Raw genomic sequence first — 21,918 nt, forward strand, 5'->3', positions numbered from 1 at the left:
GCAAAGTACAATATCCACACCGGTGCGGTGACTGACTGCCACACATACTCCTCAAAACATTAGATTCATCCGCGCTGGAGCCATGCCGGCGCACAACCCACGCAAGGAAGATAATTCCGCACACAGCTGCAATTGCAGGTTTTCAAACAGAGATGGCGACAAAGAGGCAAAACTTACGGACTGCAGCTTTAAGTACTGCTAAAATCAGATACTCTAAGACTTTTACTCAGTTCGTTTTGTGATAGGTGACTTGTAACTTGTAATTGAGTCATTCAAAGGTATCTGTACTTTTACTCAAATATAGTTTTCAGGTACTCTTTACACCTCTGCCTTACAGAGGAATATGGGTTTGTTGCCATTTCTTAATGATTATAAAGTAATAATACCAACTCATTGGCAACTCAACTAATTGTCTTATGACACCAGTTCTTTTGACAAAAATGACATGGATAGCTCTGATTTTTAAATTGAACAGAGTTATATTTCTGTTTCATCAGGACCAGTTCCCAGAGAGAGGGGAGATTCTAGTCTCAGCCCAGGACTTGAAATTGGTTCTACAAGTTGAACGAAATCAGTAAGTAACCTCTTTAAATGACTAACTCATACATATAACTGAAGATAAATTTATCTGATTACAAGGCACTGACATTTGCAGAACACCCTCACACAATCTTTGAAATGACTCTTATTTTGTTTCTTTCACACTTCTTACTGACTAACTGGAAGATTTCATAATTCCCATCTCAGCAGTCGTGAGCGGACTACTCTGAGTAAATAAAAAGCCATTTTAACATTTGAGCATAAGCGCATACTATTCTAGAGAAACATTCATAATCTTAATATACTGCTGACAGATTTTTATTGCAAACTGTTTTTCAAATTGCTGTGCAGTTAGTTGTTGAATACATATCCATTGAAATATATTAGCAAAAAACTGCATCTAGATCCAGCTAATAAGGTGGAGATTTGGGAGTGGTGCTGAATTTATCTGTGAATGGTAAAACTGTCCAGGAAGTTGTGCTGGAGTTCAGACAGTTGAATAATGAATTGAGCTGCAGATCTCCTGAGAAAAGGGAACAGGTATCTCCATCACCTTCTGATTGTTCTGCCAAATGCGGAGATGAACCAGTGCAATGGAGTCACAGTCTGAGTCTGACTGTACTGGAAGCCTTTTGGGGAGAGATAGCCTTATCCTTCTCAGAAATTGCAGGACCACGTTAATGTTACTTGGCAGAGTTAATGTTTATTTTAACTACATATGAACCTTGCATTCCCTTGCCATCTTGGCCAGTCTGGTTTTTCAAATGTAGGTTAGAAGAAAGGACACAAGTGCTGACACACATAAAAATCGAGCAGCCTGACTTCCTGAGTATTGTCGAGGCTCGAAAGAACCCTCAAAGCAGTCTGGCAGTCTTTTTTGGACTTTTTACAAGACAAAGTACTCTCCAAGCAGGTCGAAGTGAAGAAAATGAGGAGAGTCAGGGCATAGAGGACTGGCGTAGAATTTAGATCACAGCCGCATTGTAATGGCCCAGGAAATGGAGGGTAGCTTGAAGACATTTTAATGAATACACTCAATCTATAGACTAAGCTTTTCTTGAAATAGATAAAAGAAGGTGCATTATTTGAGTGTATATGCCATTTGTCTAATTGCTTCTTTGCATTGCATCTCTTGCAGTGAAGTGCTTTCAACACAACAGGAGAGCATACAGAAACTAAAAGGTTATTTTCAGAAGGAAGGGCAGAAGGTGTCTGGTTTGTGATAAAAAACATTTCAAAAGAAGCACACCTGTTTTTCTGTGCACCATAGGGCAAAAAAAATATAGAATTGATATGTTATAAAGCACTTTTTGCGGTGGTGGATGAAGTACACAAATCAAGTACTTGAGTAAAAGTAAAGATACCCTAATAAAATATTACTCCAGTAAAAGTATTAAGTACTCCTTTTCAGTTTTACTCGAGTAAAAGTACAAAAGTATTTAATTTTTAATGTACTTAAGTATTACAAGTAAAAAGTACTGATCGATGAATGTGCATTTCTTTTGTAATTTTATATACTTTTATATTTAATAATTTTATATTATATATTCCGTATAATTCTATTGCTCAAAATACCTGGGGGAGGGAGGCTTGGTGGGTGGTCTGACATCATTATGAATGATTATGAATAGTCAAGTAGCCAGCGCTAATAAGGTAGATTAGTGGGTGCAGATACATATATAATGTATAGTATTTAAAAAATGAGGAAAAACAAAATGTGTGTTGACAAACAATATAAAAATAAATGTCACATTAGGCGAAATGTAGGCTATAACATTTTAAGAATAACACTATATGCATACATACTAGTTTTATATCATTTGAAACTGCTATGGTAGAGGGTAAGACGCATAGGCATTAATTTGCATTATCTTAATGTTATGTTTTGTTTTTTTGTTTTTTTTCAGACAGTGATACACACGTGGACATGTCAGCATTCAAGCATTTCATGCAGTGGGGTTAAGCAGCTCTCTCATTTACGGAAGATTTAGTTCACAAACAACTAATAAATATGATTTTCTAAATATAGGTCTGAATATGATTTTCATTTAAAATAATCAATCCTAAAATGTGGCATTGGTAACTTACTTTTCACGCCATCAGTTGTGCGCACACTCAAGCTCCGAGAATATCCATTCTTGACTCATTCGGAGTCAGACTTGTGAATTCACTGGAGACTCACTCTGACTGGATCATTGAATCAGTGATCAGTTAGCAAATGAATCGATTTGTGAACCGATTTAACAGGTTCATTGAAAAGAATCAGCCTGTTCACAAATCGGACACTACTATCACTTTCTCCAGTTCAAAATAATGAGGAACAACATTTTTAGGAAATGTAATGGAGTAAAAAGTCCAATATTATGCTTTGGAATATAGTGAAGTAAAAGTAAAAGTTTCTCAAAATAAAAATACTCTGATAAAGCACAGATACTTGAAAAATTTACTTAAGTACACTAAGTAAAATTACTGTCCACCACTGCTTTTTTGTATCTGGAAACTGAATTATCATAGCAAGCAGAGATCTGTCTCCCTGAATTATTTTATTGCTGTTTATGGTTCAGTAATCAAGACAACCTCGCACTGACCCTTTTAGTAGTATGAAAAACAACATAAGCTCACTGACCCATCAAGCTCACCGTGTTGTGAATTCTTGTAAAGGTTGCCATTATAATCAATGTGTAACGTAAATAGTACAGTGAATCCCCTATTTACATTGTGTGTATGCCTTGTAGTGTTAAAGTGTGGTCACATTAGCAATGTTTTGGTGAAATTTTCCAGGAAAAAATGTCAATTGCATTGTCAGTAGTGTAGCAATGTATGAAGCACAGCTCAAGAAGTCACATTTACACCAAGCACCTTTATGTTTATTATTTATTCCATAGCTAATGGAAGTATAAAAAAATGCATCTGTGGATGAGACTGATGAGAAACCTCGCTTCGGACCGGTTGTTGTTCCTAATAAGAGATAGTACTCAACTCAAGTCAAGTCATTTTTATATATATATAGCGCTTTATACAATATAGATTGTGTCAAAGCAGCTTTACAGTGTTAAACAGGAATATAGTGTGTCAATAATTCAAACAAAATAAAATTCTGCTGTAGAGCAGCTCTAAAAAAAAAGGATAATAGTAAACAGTCATTTTTTTTCAGTTAAGGGCAGTTCATTGTTGATTCAGTGATGTTATCGTCCAGCTTAGTTCAGTTCTCATCCAATAGTGTCTATGCAATAAAGTCGACAATATATCCAAAAAAAATTATACTGTACAATAATTTAAATGCACACATTTATGAACACATCAAGAAAAAAAAACAAGCTACAAAATGATGGAATGGAAGTAGATTTAAATTAAATACTGTAATACTTTTTCATCATTTCACAATTTTGTATTGTGCAGCTCTAATACACTATCCATTTCAATAAAAAGTTGAATAAACAGAACGAAAGAATTGGCATAGGCAATCTTGGTGATTTAACCCTGAGCTCATTTTAAAACATCAGTAAAGGTCAACTTTAGACTGCCATTCTGACCTCTGTCAGCTGGGGTTAAAGGTCACCAGTAGGGATATGCTGGTATCAAATGTTCATGTTGCGATTAATTGCTAATGCTTTTATCACGGTATGCGGTATTATCACCAGTCTTATGGCTGTGTTGCATTACTTGTGATCTATAATGTGACCATAAAAACCTCTAGAAAACCTCCAGGCATATTTTTCCCTTATATGGAAGTGCTTAGAAATCGTTTTCTAAGTGAATATGTAGGCTTTTTTTTAATGGCTCTTGAATAGCTCCATTGTGCAATACAGCAAACTCCTCTATTCCATTTTTTGTCTCCATGAGAATAACAAAGAGCCTCTCATTCTGCAAATGACAATAAGAAATAGGTACAATTTTGCATTTTTTCCCCATCACTCAATTCCTGACAAGTGCAAGATTTTGGCATTTTTATTCATAGCCAAGCTATTTGTGATGTAAATGAGCATGTTTGTGTGTGTTTGCATCTGAGCTGGTATTTAGTTGAAAGGCTGAGAGACAGTTTAAAGAGAGTGAATAATAGCAGATACAGGCGGATGACAGACATGTTTTAGGTAGTGTTTATAACCTGGAGTAATGTGTTTTAATCTCTTCTGGGGAGGATCTTGCCACATATTTCAATTTTGAACTAAATTATGCAGAAATATATCCTTTAACATTTGGTATTTTAAGGTACTTCACTGATTATGTCAGTCAACTCATTGTGGCATTGTCGAGTGGTCTGTGGGTTTCTTTTGAGGTCAAGTGGTTTGTGAAAAAGGTTGCTTTTACGTCATCTAAAGAGCGTTTTTCTTCACGATACAAATCGTTGCAAAGCAACTTTACAGCAAATTAAGTTTCTACAATATTTAGTGGTAGCTTATCAGTGGTGACTGTCAGTTAATATACATATGGCAGAAATGTACGGAAAAATCAATTAAAGACGTAATCAATTAAAGACGTAATCAAACAGACGATGAACACTATTAACAGCAATTATTATATGATGCAATCAAACTTATAGCAAAATGTGGTAGTTCTGTATGTTGTTTCAGGGTTGGCATCATCTGAGGTCCTCTGAGGAGTTGGCATCATCTCTTCTCAGGTGTTCTGGATCCAGACTGAAGCTTGTGTCATATGAGAGAGAGAAACTGGAAGGAAAGAATGATTGGAGAGAGTGTGAGTGGGAATGTATTTGAGAAGTATAAACTGATGGTGTGAAGGAGAAAGGATAAAGAAGCATGGAGTACGAGAGGGGTTTAGGGCATGGAGAGCGGTGATAAGGAGACAGAGGATAGAGAGCAGAAAAGAACATGAAACGGGAGATGAAGAGTCCAAACAGGTGGTTGTGCTTCATATCCAGTGGTAGTTGAACTCCAAGAGCCGAACCTCATATCCCATCAGAGCCGAAGTGATTGACTTACATATATTTTAATGTATTCATCCTAGAGGATATGATATTTAATATATATATATATATATATATTTTTTTTTTTTTTTCTGGAATTGCAGCACATGTTCGGGATTAAGACAAAAGCTGTCTGTATAATTCAACACAGTCATAACTCATGAACTTTTAAAACCTTGCCGGAGGTGTCATGGTATCAATAATAATTAGGGCGGTCAACAAATGAAATGTTTAATCAGATTAATCACATGTATGACTAATTGTGAAAAGCCTCCAAATGAATATCATTTATTTTAATTAAAAATCAAGTTTTTAACATTGTTTACATGTCTGTCTGGTGTGTTTAATATGCTTAAAGGGTTAGTTCACCCAAAAATGAAAATTAGGCTGTGTTTTATTCACCCCCGAGGCATCCTAGGTGTATATGACTTTCTTCTTTCAGACGAATCCAGTCGGAGTTATATAAAAAATTGTCCTGGCTATTCCAAGCTCTAACATTGCAGTCAGCGGGTGTTGCAGTGCCGTAATAATCACTTTAATCTAGCCTGCGCCAACAGTTGTACACGGAAGTTTACAACTTTGGCTTTAAAAAATAAAGTGTGACCCTTGCGTTCAGTCCATAAACTGTATAAAAACATGGACGTAGTGTCCGTGACGTCACCCGTAAGTTTCTGAAGAGCATTTTTGAAGCCTAAATTGGGTGGGGCCGGCCGTCGCCATCTTGGCAGCGCGTCACTCCTGGATAATCGAAAATGGGCAAAGAGGTGGGATGTGGGTGGAACTGGTTGCTGAAACCACGCCCGCCTAGCTCGACAGTGGTGACAGCAGCACCAATCCACCTGTCACTCAAGTGGCCACGCCCTTAATTATACAGAACTTTAACCAGAAGGTTGCCGCTTGGTTCAGTCTGTGCCGTTGTTTTCACAGCCTCACACCATAAGTGTTACACTTTTAAGATGGTACAACAACATAAAACAGCTAAACTATTAAAATATATATTTTTTAAATATTAAAATAAAAATAATTTAAAAAAACTTTACTAAAAATATTATAGATTTCCTGAAGAAAATATCAGTGCTTGTAATGCAGCAGAAGAATAGTGTTAAGGTTCTGGTTTTAGGCTTTAGTTCTGTGTAAATGAAATGCTTAATCAGAAGCATTGTCATGACACTCATATTAGATTTGACACATAATGTGACACTTTTCAGTGTAAAAGTGTCGATCACAATTCAATAAAGAAAATCTCCCACAGTTTAATATGCAATGACGGTTTATTTTTATTTTTTTATTTAAATTGGTTTCATTTATTTTTAAAACAAAGTTTTATTTATTTATATATTTTTTTCATTTCAGCAATTTGTGCTGAATTAATCACAGAAGTTTAATAATCAGAACTTTACAACAAAGCCTAAAGAGAATATATGAGAAATATAAATAAAGTGCTGTCAGAACTTTAATAAGCAATGGACATTTGTTGTCTTCTTGCTTCACATACTCATCATTTGAATGGATAATAAATAAAAACATTAAAAGGTTAATAGTGAGACTTACATACTGTTTTTTTTTTTTGAGAGAGAGAGAGAAAGAGAGAGATAATTTTTTATTTATTTTTTTATTATTATTTAGTTTTAATTGTTTGGGTGTGCTATTATAATCAACGATCCAAATTGATTGTTGGTTAAATACAGGCACTAAGGGTTAGTTTTTAACCTTCAGCAAGTTTGCTTAGGTACAAGCTTAAGTCTAACCTTTCACCAGATAAGCAATACTTTGAAAGAAGGATGTCACAGCTTCTGCTTGCATAGGTGCTAACCATAACTGCATTGAGCAGCTGACTTCTTAGAAAAACAACTTCTCGCAAGAGCCTAACATTCTATCACAGTTAGACACAGAGCTAAATTGTGCATGGTGTTATTATGTATTTATGAATGCCATCTGCAGCCGCGAGAACGGTCGCATGTTTCCTAACACAACTCTGATTCACCCTGATGCATTTCTCAGACTCTCAGTCCCATCTGCAGAAGGCTTGTTTTGTTATCTTCCTGACAAGCAGCCAATGTTTTTGTAATCTGCTCTCTCATGCATCCTCAAGATTAAGTAAGCCTTCCCTCTTCAGTCTGCTCTGAAAATATCACTGAGAGGGATGATTCCATATTTGCGTTTAGTTCAGAGATGAGCACTCGTAATGCTCACTGATTACAGTGGAAATATTGCTGTTATTGCCATATTTAATGTGACTGTGACATGTTGCAGGAACAAGCTGGAGGAAATAGCAGTTTGATATTGAGAGCGACTCAGATGTTCAAATGGAATGAGATGGAGGGATGTCAACCCTAAACAGCTGCATGGCATTAAAGTTTTTTTCCTGCCAATATTTAATCCCATGATGATATAGTGTCAGGGTGCAGTGATTCCAAACTCATAGAGGTCTTACTGTTGAAATTTCCAGTCAAATTAATGCTTATTGTTTTACTGTTTTTGAAGCATATAACACAAAGATACAAAACACTCATGTGAGCTACACGTTCTATTCTAGCACAAATGTCACTATAGTGGGCAATACTGTAAACAGTTTGGTACTGTGGGTCATTAATGTCCTGCACTGTTATTTTTGTATTATTTATATAATTTTATAGTATTGACAAATATATTGATGACCTTTTTTTCTTTATATTTTCAGTTTTTATTTTAATTTTAGTTGAAGTTTTAGTGATTTGTGTGCTTTATAATTTAATTTTGTTTTTGTTTCTATGAATATTTCTATTTCGCTTATTTTTTTTTAAATTTAGCAATTTAAGTATTTCTTAAAATTTATTTCAGTTAGTTGCAAATATAAAATGTTTAATTTTTATTTAAGATTTTTTTATTTAATATTTTCATGTTTATGTTATTCATATATCATTTAGATTTTATTTAATTTCAGTTGTATTTCAATTACAAAAACTATTAACTACTTTTAGTTCATTAATAAAAACACTGCTGTCATGGTGGAAAACAAAAAGCTTGCTAGCTTTATGTGAGAAAAAGACCAGATTAACTAATGACTGATTTTTTTTTTCTTTAGGGTGAACTGTCTCTTTAACTATGTACAGTGGGGCTCTGCATTGGATAAGCATTTCCATTTGTATTTCCATACGTGTGTATGAGTGTGTTTCCGACCTAAATACCATCAGTGTGACTGCTACTGAAGCTCCACTTTCTGAAACTTGGTTCATCCTTGGCAAATATTTGTGAGAAGTGTAAGCAGTGCAATGTTGAAGTACAGTCCTTATAGGGGAACACCGAGTATGTTTGTATTAGCAAGAAGCTAACAGGCATACAGTTGAGCGTCTGTCGTTAATTGTTTGCACTGAAATCTTTATAACCCCTGACTTCCCCCCAAATATCTTGCCACGTCTTGAGTCACTTAACCCCAGACAAATGTACACAATGGAGGATATATTCTTTCTTTCTCTTCCCTCACTCTGTTTTTCTCTATGCATCTCGGCCTTCTCTTTCTGTCGCTTACACACTCTCAGATTATCTTTGTTGCCTCCTCTCTGTGCCCATCCCCCATTTCCTTTGTTTTCCCTCGTTCTCTCTCTCTCTCTCTCAGTCTAGTGTAGAGTACTGCTGGTTTGAATGAGGTGATTGGAAACAGATGGTGCCGCTTTAAAAGGGCAAGGAATTTTGTGCCCTCAGTAGGTCACTGGGCCACAGCCTATCTTTCTGGCTCTCATCCACACACACAGCTGACCTTCAAACGAGAGTAATGTTTTAACATGAGGATCAAATATAAGGAATATCACAGGCTAGGTATCAGTGCACATGTCAGGAATATGTGTACATTTTCAAGCTGGGCAACAACAGTACTTTTTATGAAATACTAAGTCAAAACAGACTGTAAAACACTGCAATTGTTACCTTAAAGTTATTTCAGTAACACTTACAATAAGGACCTATTAGTTAACATTAGTTAATGCATTAACTAACAATGAACAACACATTTGTTACAGTATTTATTAATTTTTGATAATGTTAGTTAATAAAAAATACCACTGTTAGTTAATGTTAGCTCAGGCCCATTAAATAATATTAACAGATACAACTTTTTGTATTAGTAAATGTTGAAATGTATGTAAACTACACAACTTTTGCCCCAAATTAAAGTTAAGGAAAGATAGGCTGTGGCCCAGTGACACCATCTGTTTGATATCCTCTGACTAGATGCAATCACAGTTGAATATTTTGAGGTGATTTTAGAACACACATTGTTTTTATTTGTCACGTGTCTCCTGTTAACCAATGTAGTGAACTAATGTTAACAAATATAACCTTACTGTAATGGGCACATTAATTTGTACTTCAAAGGAAATGCACTAGTAATAAAGTTTTATATTTTGCTAGTGTTAGTTTTTTTTTTATATATAAAAAGATGCATAGATAAAGTAGAATTAAAATAGAATAGAAAGTGCTAGAGTTAGAGGGTCAAATAAAAATGGAACAGATGTGTTTTTAGTCGTTTCTTGAAGATGGCTAAGGACTGCTCGGATTGAGTTGGCAGGTGATTCCACCAGGAGGGAACAGTTTATGAAAAAGTCAGTGAAAGTGATTTTGTGCCTCTTTGAGATGGCACAATAATGCGTCGTTCACTTGCAGAACGCAAGCTTCTAGAGGGCACATAACTCTGAAGTAATGAATTTAGGTAAAGGGGTGCAGAGCCAGTGGTGGTTTTGTAGGCAAACATTAATGCCTTGAATTTTATGCGAGCAGCTACTGGTAGCCAGTGCAAATTGATGAACAGAGGTGTGAAATGCGTTCTTTTCGGCTCATTAAAGATTAATCTTGCAGCGGCATTTTGGATTAATTGTAGAGGTTTGATAGAAGTGGCTGGAAGACCTGCCAAGAGAGCATTGCAATAGTCCAGCCTGGACAGAACAAGAGCTTGAACAAGGAGTTGTGTTGCATGTTCTGAAAGTGAAGAAAAATGCGATATGCGATATCTTGTTAAAAAATGCGATATTCGATATGCGATACGATATTGCTTAAAGTGTGTAAAATCAATTTCAATTATATTTTAAAATATTTAAAAATGAAAATTATATAGCCAATTTGTTTCACATTCTTTCTTGGAAAATAAAGAATCACTATAACTTCTGAAAGTGACCAGCAGTGTTTTAGCATTACATAAAAAGTAATGTCACAAATCAGAAAATGTCATTTTAACATCAGTGTGAACATACAAACAAAAAAATTAATGACACTAATTTTATATCATTGTAACTTTGCTTTCCAAACACTTTAAGTACTTTTTCATATACCACAGCAACTATAGTCTATAAAACTATAGTCTGAGAAAGTTCAAACATGATTAAAGGCAGAACAGTCAGTAAAAAAAAAAGAAAGAAAAAGAAAAAAAATTTACAAGCATAGATAATATAACCAGTAGTATTCAGGTACAGAAATTTAATAATAATAACATAATAAAATAATAATAATAATAATAAAATAACACTGCATAGTGTTCACTGTATGAATTAAATTTAGATTAATCTTTGTTATAGCTGTTTTGTTGTTTGATTAACATTAGTGACATATTCAGCAGCACGTATTTATAGGCTGCTGTCCCTTTAAATCCGACTGCACGGATCCAGTATAATGATACACATCCAATTTCTTTCTCAGCTGTTTACATTCATTTAAAACATAACTGACTGCGTTTACAAGAATGATCGTCGAGACGGGTACTATTGACATAATTCTGTGTGTATGTGTCTGTTCAAACATGAGGAGATGCGAAAGACGAATCAACTCGGTGTTCGCGCGCCGTCTGAAACGCGTCTCTGTGTCTTACATTTGCGATATTTCAATAATTTCGATATATCGTGCAGCCCTAGTAGGGATCTGGAAACACATAGTAAGAATTGGTTATAAAAACAAAAACAGAAGGCAAACAAGTATAGGAAAGAGAATGATTCAAAAGTGATACTTATGTCCCTTGCCGGTGTCCCTGTTCGGTGGAGTCTAACAAACTTTTTATATTCGTCTAACAAAACTCAAATTGAATTGAGCTGAACACACTTTCCTGTTTATCACAACAAATGGCCAAGCAAGTGCACGACATTGACAAGGTACGCGATACAGCACGTCTCCAAACAGTAAACAAAACAAGCGTTTACTAGCAACGACAACTGCGCTAAACACTGAGACAAGAAATAAATACACTTACGAGCTGCTTTTAACTTCTGCTGATTGACTGCTTCTCTCAAAGAGTATATCTTTACACTGTGTTTTGCTTGCGCTTGAACACAATTTCCTGTTTATCACAACAAATGGCCAAGCAAGCGTTATTATAAAAATAACAAACTAAAAAAAGCTAACTATTTTAGAGGAGCAAAACACACAAAGCAAAACGCATTTAAAAAATATACAAATAAACTACGTTTATACACATAAATCAAATGCATTCAAGTCATAGGGAGGCAAATGAAGTGGCTTAGCTGGCAAATTATAATGATATAAATTATATATTATAATTAGACTGATCTAGTTTTGTTGAGTCGCAACATGCTGCTTACTTCCAGTACAGACATTGTGCCAGAGGTGGCTCTCTGTTGTCATGACAATCAGCGAGTCTCTTGTTTTTTGTCTGCAGTATACTGTAGGGATTTCTTAATACCAGGACTGATATGCCACTGAATCAACTCATCATGAGGCTTCGAGCTAATCCAATCAGGAGATAACACAGAGATCTTTTGTATCAGGACTGATCGCCAATGAATAGAACTAGTATATCCAGCAGGAAAAGGATGAGTAATTTAATCAGTATGTTTATTTTTAATGATACTAATTTATGGAAGTGATTTGGACCACAGTCCGCTAATTTTTGACCCCTGCTCTAGACTGTTCACTACCTGATTGCCTTCACATTGTTTGCAAAGTCTCATTGCTCTCAGATGAACAATAAAACACACAGCAGTCATCTCTCCTGTGTTGAGACCTCAGCTGTTCTTACTGCCACACTTTCAGTCCAGCATTTTCAAAACTGTAAACACCTTCAGTTTTTCAGACAGGAAGAAAAATAAAAGGGGTTGCAGACTGCAGAATACATACAGGTGAAATCTGGTATGTTTCACCATCTTGACCTTGAGCGCAATTATGAGAAGCTCTTTGAGTGTTTAAAATATTAAAAAGAAGCTTGTCACATGTTCCTGTCTTAAAATCTTACTGTGAAAAGGTAGTCAGTCTATACTTGTTTTGAAAGTAAAATAAGCTCAGTGATAACTGCTTTGTCAGTCTTTCATAATCTGAGTAGCCTTGAAAACTGTGAACTTTACTGAAACTAAACTAGATTTTTTTCTTTTAGCTGTCACCATTTAGTGGGTGGTTGCCAGAGTGTTGCTCTGTGGTTCCAATGATGTTCTAACTGTTTTTTTTACTTGTTGATTTGTGGCTATTAGGGTGTTCTGGGATGTTAGGCGTTGTCAGGTGGTTTATAGGGTGTTCTAGTCAAACCAGCCCACCCTCGTTCTTTATTATATTCTGTTTTGTAGATATGACTCAAATCCCACCTTCAGTGTAAATGTATGGCTTTTTTTCCTCCCTGTGAAAATTTGTCAGTTTGATACTAACAGTAGTAAACAGCCCTATTCAACAAAACACACAATTTGGGGTATTCATGTCTGTAGGACAAATTGTATTGGATTAGTTATATGTTTAACACTTTCAACTGGGGGTTTGTTGCACACTAAATACTCTACATTTAAGTGAAAAGTGATGCTGCTTGACGATTTTACACTATGAGAGTCATACTTTAAACTGTATAAACGGTAGTCGGTTACACATCCTGGGTTGTGGTAGATCTTTAGTGGCATATAAGGTTTCATGTTCTGCTAACCAAGTTTCACACCTACTCCCATTCAAACAAACATCCTGCACACACCTGTTACTACCCACCGAAACCAAGCAAAAACATAAATGAGGTGTGATTTGCAAAAGTCAGGAAATGAGAAAATAACTGTTATAGACACATATCTAGATGTGAAGTGGATTGAATCTGAGCTTGTTACAAGGCTTGTTGCCACTTGAGTAAATAATTAGACATGAAATATTGATTTGAGTTTAAATATTTTATTAGCTCTTTAAACACAAAGATTCCGCAAAGAAAAGCAGTTTCTAACAAACGCTTTTCATATAAATAAAGACAACAACATGAAATGTTATTCAAGAAGAAAGTGTTTTGAAATCTTACCTGTTTATTACCTTAAACCCATTACAGTGTACAAAACTTTTTTTTTTCTGGCAACAAAGACAAACATTCAAAAATATTACTGCAGGCCTACAGTTAATACTGAAGCCCTCTGTTTTCGTTTTACAGTAAATAGTCGATAACTGAGGCGCAAGATGATAGCAGTTGCATTTGAATGAAATGAGGTAGAACGTGGCAGTGTGATATGTGAAATGTGAAAGTAGCACCAGCTACAAATACCCAGATTAGCTGTACGTTATGTGGTTTTGCTATCGGAGAATAACACATCTTGGAATGTCGCAAATGACCTGTCAGAATCAAGTTTTCCAGAGAGCCGTATAATGATTTTTTAATAATTTATATTATTATTGGATACACTTGTTAATAGAAAATGTGATATTGTAAACATTAGCTAAACCCATTCCTGTTTATTTATGCAATAAACCGAAGTGTGATGCATATGTGTGAACAGATAAAGAAATGAATGGTGAATTTTTACGTTAAGTAATGTGTTTTGGAAAGATGTGTGGTCATAAGCTGGCTTTTGCTTATGAGATGGCCTCTCTTTTCAAGCTTGTTCAAGTATGCCTTTCAACTAAGAACTATGAGTATTTTCTTTCTACTGCTGATTGCTGAATTGCACCTGTTTTTCCTCAGAGAAAAACACACACGCATACACATTCTGAGACAAGTCCAATTCTTTTTGTTCCTCCAACCCAGCTGTGCATAAAACAAGCACATTAATCTAAGGCGAAGTCCGCTGGACAGTTAACCCAGACTCTGGTGGTTGAAAATAGAAGTGTAATGAGACACACACTCACACTCTCTTATCTCCGCCTGTGCTCAGTGCCTCCTCCACTGCAAACCCTCACCGTTGTTTCTTTATAAGCTGTACTGTGTGCTTCTTCTCTGTCTGATGTCCAGAAGAAGAATTGGACCAGTACAGCTTCCTTTGACTTTTTTGTCTTTAATTTGTCTCTTATTATCTGGGATTGAGCAATCAACATAAACATTGTTATCTTTAAAGGCAGGAAAAGGACAACAGAACACATGCACTAGAACACTGACACTCTGTGACAAAAAAAGTCTGTGACAAAAAAGCCCTAGATTGTATTGAAAATCAACAATGCTCTTGTATAGCCTTATTTTACTCTTGACACAATATAGCCAATTGCTTTGTCTATTTTCACCCTGCTAATGAAAAATTTCACCACAGAATCAACCATCCTGCATCCCCATGCGACAAACAGTATTGTTTGTGAATGATTAAGTGTGTTTGAATGAATCAGTTGAGTAAACAATTCACTCATTTAGGCATGCGGTCACTTTTTTTTCCTGAATGAATCCATGTTTTGAACAAATCCACTGAGTGATTGATTCAATGATTCACTCATTTCGAGGGCTGCAGTCAACCGACTTCAAGCTTATGTTGTTGTCTCTACATGTTAAGCTGGGATAGGAGAAAGTATGTTAACATTAAAAAAAATTATACACTTTATCTTTAAAAGGAATTGCATAATCTTAGAGGTGCTTGATTCATTAACAGTCTCACATTTTTCTCATGCCAGCTATTCATTCAGTCAGATAACTGTTGGAGGGCGTTACATCAGTGGGAGCAAAAGGATGGATGTGCTACATTAGTTGAAGGAAGCAGATGGATGTGCACTTGCTTACATTTGGCAGCCAACCTTTGCACAATATAATGTAGAAGCTGGGACTCAGATTGCATGTGCGGCACATCAATATGCAGTAAATGCTCTGGTGAATTTAACATGTAAGCACATATATTTTTGTACTTTTTTGCACTTTTATTGATTTTGAGTGTCAGTTATAGCAGACGTATGCATTTTTTACTATGAGGAAGGTTAAAACTAGCTCTTTTCTGCCTTTAGTGTAAATAGAGACCTTATGTTGTTGAACGACAGATTTCTGCAATGCTTGAGACTCCAGAATCTCTAGCCTGTGCACCTCTTATAGCTCCTGCCAGAAGGCTGTCTGTCTTTCTCAAATCATGCTCCCGTCCTCTCCTCTATCTTTTGCCTACTGGGGCTCCACCTCAGAAATGAATCGCCATTCAGCTTTCGCTTGATTGAACTGCACAGACCACTGTGCTGCTGCCCGAGTTTACCTGCTCAAAACTACTAGCGGGTGATTTCGCTTTCAGTCCGAGGAAAAAAAAAAGTGTTTTTAGTTCAGTGGTTCTGTGACCACAAGGGACCTTGTGAAATTAATTTAAAGAAAGCTCATCATTTTTATATTATTGTGCCCAACTGTAAAGGTGGTTCTTCAGGAAGAATTAATTTCATTATAGTGTATATTATATTTTTATTTAATATTTAAATAATAAAGTTGTGAGAAATCAATTGTGAGACATTGTGAGAAATCAATTTTTCCTTTATCATCCGAGATAAAAGAGCTCTTACAATGCTCACAAAGCTCATTCATTCCCAGCCCACAAAGACTATTTATTGAAACTAAGCTGCAAAACAGCCTTTTCCAAATTTGTTCAGCAACTTGTTTAATTCTAAGGGTCAGAGAGAAGGTCATGAAAAACAAAATAATGACTGCAAAATACTTCACTATCATTTTAAGTGGACCTTCGGGGGTGAGGGAAATTAAATTGGTCACAAAATATAACCCCTTAACAATTTCCTCTTACTGTAGGAATAAATTAACTGAATCCCACTGGTTTTGTCCCTTTCTCAGCCATTACAAAGAGTTTTGCCACAGTTTGGCCACTCCAGTGTCTGCTTGCTTTGTTTTTGCTCATTTAGGCAGAGAACACATTTTTGTGAGATTTCTGAGAGCTATGGATACATATTGTCCACAGTGCTCCTAATTAATATCAGGAATGTACAGTACGGAAGCTTGTGGTTTGGTTGTCTGAACTGCTTAAAGAATTAAGGCTACTTTAGGTTCTACAACCACACCAATTAGATGTGTTTGTAATGGCAATATGGATGCTAAGTGCAGCACTTCAGTTATTACAAATTAATACATTGGTTGTGAATAGTCATGGGATCAGATGACTTGAATACCATTATAATCAGATTAGTCTGGAGTCACTGTTTGTACAAAGTGATGATTGCTTTTTTAGACAGATCAACATCGCTGACATTTAAGAATGTCATGACTGTGTAATCTTGTAAGTATTTTATCCAACAAGGCCCCTTGCAACTTTGTGAAAAATAAGACTGATGCATTATTATGTACATCAGTCCTCACACTCTGATGGGATCTCTGAGATGGGACAAACAGAGCTACTAAAACGTATTGTCTAATAACACTCCATTGGTTGAACTTTAACCTTATATATAACATGCAATATTGTAATGCACATTTTTGTATCTACACTATGCTTGACTAAAAGCTATTCCTTTGAAATTACCAACTATTGAAACATTGTTTGAGCTATCAAAAACTATTGCTTGCAATGCTCTTTTGGAATGTTTGGGTTCCGTGCAAGACAGCATCTGTGGCTTAAAGGATTAGTTCACTTCCAGAAGATACATTTCCTGATGATTTACTCACATGTTCATGTCTTTCTTTCTTTAGTTGCAAAGAAATTAAGGTTTTTGAGGAAAACATTCCAGGATTTTTCTTAATATAATGGACTTCAATGGTGACCAACGAGCTGAAGATCCAAATTGCAGTTTCAATGCAGCTTCTAAGGGCTCTACACGATCCCAGCCAGGAATAAGGGTCTTATCTAGTGAAATGATCAGTCATTTTCATTTCATTAAAAAAAAAAAAAAAAATTTATATACTTTTTAACGACAAATGTTCGTCTTGCACTAGCTCGTCTTCACACATTACGTAGTCACATTGGAAAGGTCACGTGTGACGTAGGCGGAAATACCAACTAGGGGTCTCGAAATTAATAGTTTCTACAATGCATCGCGATGCAGACGAGGACGATTCGGTATCGGTTCAGTAATAGACCATAACCGATTATAACATACTGACGCTTTTCTGACATCATTTGTCGCATACGTGCTTTGTCGCGGTAGCATACATTAGGCGCATTCGGTTTGAAGCGCTGCTGCGCAGAATGATCAGTGTGTGACATCAAGTACCGCGAGAGCGATAAGAGAGCAGATGGATCCTCACTTTCGAATCGCTCTCGCGGTTGATGTCATACACTGATCACTCTGCGCAGCGCCGCTTCAAACCGAATGCGCCTAATGGTGGTGGGAGGCAAGACGTGAGTGCGAGTAATTAAAAATGCTCCAACTACTTTAAAAGCCGACATCTGGGCACATTTTGGCTTTTATGAACAGCCTGGTAAGCACGACCTGGAGAAGACACACGCTGTGTGTAAATCATGTCACGCACAATAAAATATGGAGGGGGTAATACCACTAACTTGAGAAACCATGTCAGGTACAGTTCATATATCTGACTGCTTGTATTTATTGACAAAATTGTATACATGTGAAGTAAAATTGAAAATTGAGGATGCAGTGCATCGTCAATGCATTGTGATGCATCGTGATATCGAATTGAACCGAATCGATGACATGATGATCGTAATCGAACCGAACCGTGAGACCAGTGTAGGTTCACACCCCTAATACCAACCCAGTGTTTACAAAGCGAACATGCAAAGAAAGTATAATGCCTTTTACAAAAAGAGGTAAAACAACGATGTTGGGCAAGTTTGAAGTTGGAGGAGAAAATGAGATGGAGTTTTTCGCCGGAGTACACAGATGAAGAACTAACCGCGTGTGACCTTTCCAACGTGATTACGTCATGCGTGAATTTTTGGATGCGCATCGCAGAACTAGTGTAAGACGTGCATTTGTGGTTAAAAAGTATATACATTTTGGGATCATGTAGAGCCCTTCGAAGCTGCATTGAAACTGCAATTTGGACCTTCAACCCGTTGGCCACAATTATTTGGAGAAAAATCCTGGAATGTTTTCCTCAAAGACCTTAATTTCTTTGCGACTGAAGACAGAAAGACATGAACATCTTGGATGACATGTGGGTGAGTAAATTATCAGGAATTTTTTTATTCTAGAAGTGAACTAAACCTTTAATGTAAATTATCACAGAAAAAAAAATCACAGATTATGGTTTCACCCTGATTCAAAATTCACGAAACATTGTGTTGTTATGAGACAAGTAAAAAAAAGATTTGCCTACTGACTTTGTGTAAAATTATATCTAATCTTTCAATTTTGTTGTCAAGACGAGTTGACATACTGTGACTAATGGTAAAGCACTGTTTACATAGAGCAAACTTCACTGACAGGATTTATGTAGGAAATGCATAACAAGAAGTTCATCCACCTAGAAGAGTGTTCCCAGTTCAAGAAATCATGATTTAAACAACTTTAAATTTAATTACCTCCAGTGCTTAAGTTGTTTTAAGCCCACAACATTTCTTTAACTCAGATATACAAACATTACTGTCCATTGACTCGCATGCTAAACTGAATACGTCTGGCAAACACAAAAATTGGTGCTTATTGCACATAATGCTCAGAGTAACAAAGCTTACCTGTCTAAAAGGAACAACATAATTTTATTCTGGAGATTTAAACATCAAAGTAAATCTGTCCATGAAAGTTATTTGAACACAATTGCACAAAAAAACACTGACGTATTGACATGCAAGGCCTAAGTGAGCTGTAAATGTCAGAGGGTTTTAGCCTGCAGGTTCTTTTAACAGCTAGGATCAGCATTTGGCTGGTTAAAATAGGTGTTAGATCAGCACGTACGTTGTAGTTCCCAGCATAAACTAAAACAATGACTCATGCCTTGTTGATCATATTAACTTCTCTGTCTTTTTCCCCCACAACAGATGTTTGCCACTGTGTCAGTGTGGCTGAGCGCAGAAGAGGTAATGAGTGTGTAGCTCAGAGCAGTGATTTGCTTGAGTGGTTAGTGTTTATGTGTGGATGTGAGCTTTGCTAATAGGTAGGTTTGTTTTGTTTGTTGATTGTAATACAGAAAGAGAGTGCATTTCTCACTATGCTGTAAAACGTGTTTACCTTTTAAATGGTGGTAATTTTAAGTACAGGGTGATGGACCAAAGGAGAAGTTCAGCACATTGAGGGTTTGTGGCATTTATGAAGCACTTTTCAATCCTTGTAGAGTTATTATAGCTGGAGTTTGGGGAATCGGGGTCTCATAAAATGTGAAAATCATAGAGGTAATTTATGAATGCGCAGATAATGGTGCTCTCTCATTAATAATACACAAATCATACTGCCAGCTGTGTTCTCTCATTGAAATGTTATGGATACACGCATACACACACAACAGTCTCCTCCGTCTCAGCGACGTTCTCTACACCAACTTTAGATTGAAAATGTGCCATCATTTCATTCTTGTCAGATGCGAAAGGTCATCGCTCTGATTCGCTGCATGTTTCAAGATTTTTTTTTTTCATTTCCTAGCGTATTCCTCGCTCCTCAGCAGCTCTTTGCAAAATTGTGGTCCTAATGACTCACCTCTTCTGTTTTGATGGAATTGCCATGTTAGAGCTTCACCCCAAAAAGCATTCACAAAGGGATATTACATTGAGATCAAAGAATGTCTTTCACACAGATGTTTCTTAAGGTTAGTCTCTATGCTCTCACTATAGCTTCTATATAGGTTGCCTGTCATATAAGTGGCCTGAAAAGTATCACTTACTTCTATTAGAACACTAATTCAAAAGTGGAAAAGAGAAGGGCATTAAACACCATAATTGTTTAGTCTCTGAAGTGAGTTGTGTGTCAATGTTGAAGTGTATTTTTCATTTCAGTATCCAGAGACTTTCTTAGTTTATGCAGCGATAATTTACTGTAAGCTGTACGTGCCATTTAACTCATTCAAATGTGAATACATTGCACTGTGGTGCTTTCAAGTTTGAGCAGTTTGACTTGTCTACTTATGGGTTTTGGACAATATAGCCGTTTCCCAAAAGCATAGTTAGCCAACTATTAGTTCTGTCAATACCAACATAGAGCAACTAATTGGTGTTTCCCGAATCCATATTTCTAAAGAGTTGCAAACAGCATTGCAAAGTTGTGTAAATGGAATTACAGCTCTCGACCATAGTTTCCTGTTAGTATGGATCATGCACTGGAGCAAAATAAACAAGCTAACATGTAGTACAATCTATAACTTTAATTCCATTAATATACACATTTCATTCTATTTGTCTGACAAATTGGAACTTCTTTGGAACAAATTGGAATCATGTTAAAATTCTGGGAGTATTTTAACGTGCAGAGACAGCTATAAGTGATCCATTTTCCTAAAAGTGTAAACAGCATCCGACTTTGGCTCAACCAGTGGTGTGTGTTTGTGGCGCAAGTCTGACAAACATACTCTCATGGCAATTCATACCTGTATTAAAATAATTACTTTTTTTTTTTTATGAGCTCGGGTTGGTCTAATCAAATGCAGACAGGGAGTGTGTTATAGAATGTATGCTTTAAAGTCATTATTTTTGCAATTCTGTTTCAGTGACTCTAGTGGCAATGAAATAACACACTTCATCGTTTGGTTGAGGAAATGCTGCATGTGCTGTGGACTGCAGTCATGCTCCATAATCAGAGAGCCAGTGGCACACAAAATGTAACGACTTGACTTTATGGTTATAAATGTTGTAGTGGCTCTCTGCATGTGGGTTTGTGTGAGTGTTGTTATGTGTGCATGTCCTGATGGATAGACTAGATTACAGAATCAGTCCTCACATCCTGCACACCCTTTGCTCTAATCATAGCCTCCCTCTCTGACAAGATCATGGCTCTGACCCCCAGCCCTTTCCAAAGCCACACAATAACACTCCAGCTAAAGCCTGGCCTCTTATCAGCCTGGTATTTCCCGATAGAGGACAGCATGATGAAGAAAGATTCACTTCTTGAAGGAATGATGGAATAGAGCAGGACTGATGGCTAGTTGAGATCATATGTTTTTATTTTCTCTCATTGAGCCAGTGCTTTGAATCATGTGAGGCTTTTACAGGAAAATGCCATCTGCCATCTGAATGGGAGCATCATTTTTAGTGATTCAGAGAGTCTGTGATTAAAATGATGTTCACGTGAACAAACATGTGTAATAGCTATATGATTTATCAATACCATATTGGTTTCTGTAGACTAGAATGTATTGGAATCAGTCTATACATAGAAATATATATAGACAGTCTATATATAGAAATTATTCTAATTTGCTGATTTGGTGCTCCAAAAAAAATCGTAATTAAATTTCAGTTGTGCTGCTCCAT

The 21,918-nt window shown here is 36.3% G+C and overlaps 1 protein-coding gene across 1 annotated transcript in view; it reads left to right on the forward strand.

The window, feature by feature from the left end:
• The window catches only part of LOC107757890 (disintegrin and metalloproteinase domain-containing protein 19-like), an 82,598-nt gene that overhangs the window by 30,137 nt on the left and 30,543 nt on the right, over positions 1–21,918 (forward strand). The window contains exon 3 of the mRNA XM_016575498.1: positions 498–574. Within this exon, the coding sequence (XP_016430984.1) occupies positions 498–574 (77 nt within the window). The remainder of the gene's footprint in view (positions 1–497; positions 575–21,918) is intronic.

The sequence above is a fragment of the Sinocyclocheilus rhinocerous genome, unplaced genomic scaffold, assembly GCF_001515625.1.
Source record: "Sinocyclocheilus rhinocerous isolate Xijiao unplaced genomic scaffold, SAMN03320098_v1.1 scaffold1555, whole genome shotgun sequence".
In the NCBI taxonomy this organism is placed as follows: Eukaryota; Metazoa; Chordata; class Actinopteri; order Cypriniformes; family Cyprinidae; genus Sinocyclocheilus; species Sinocyclocheilus rhinocerous.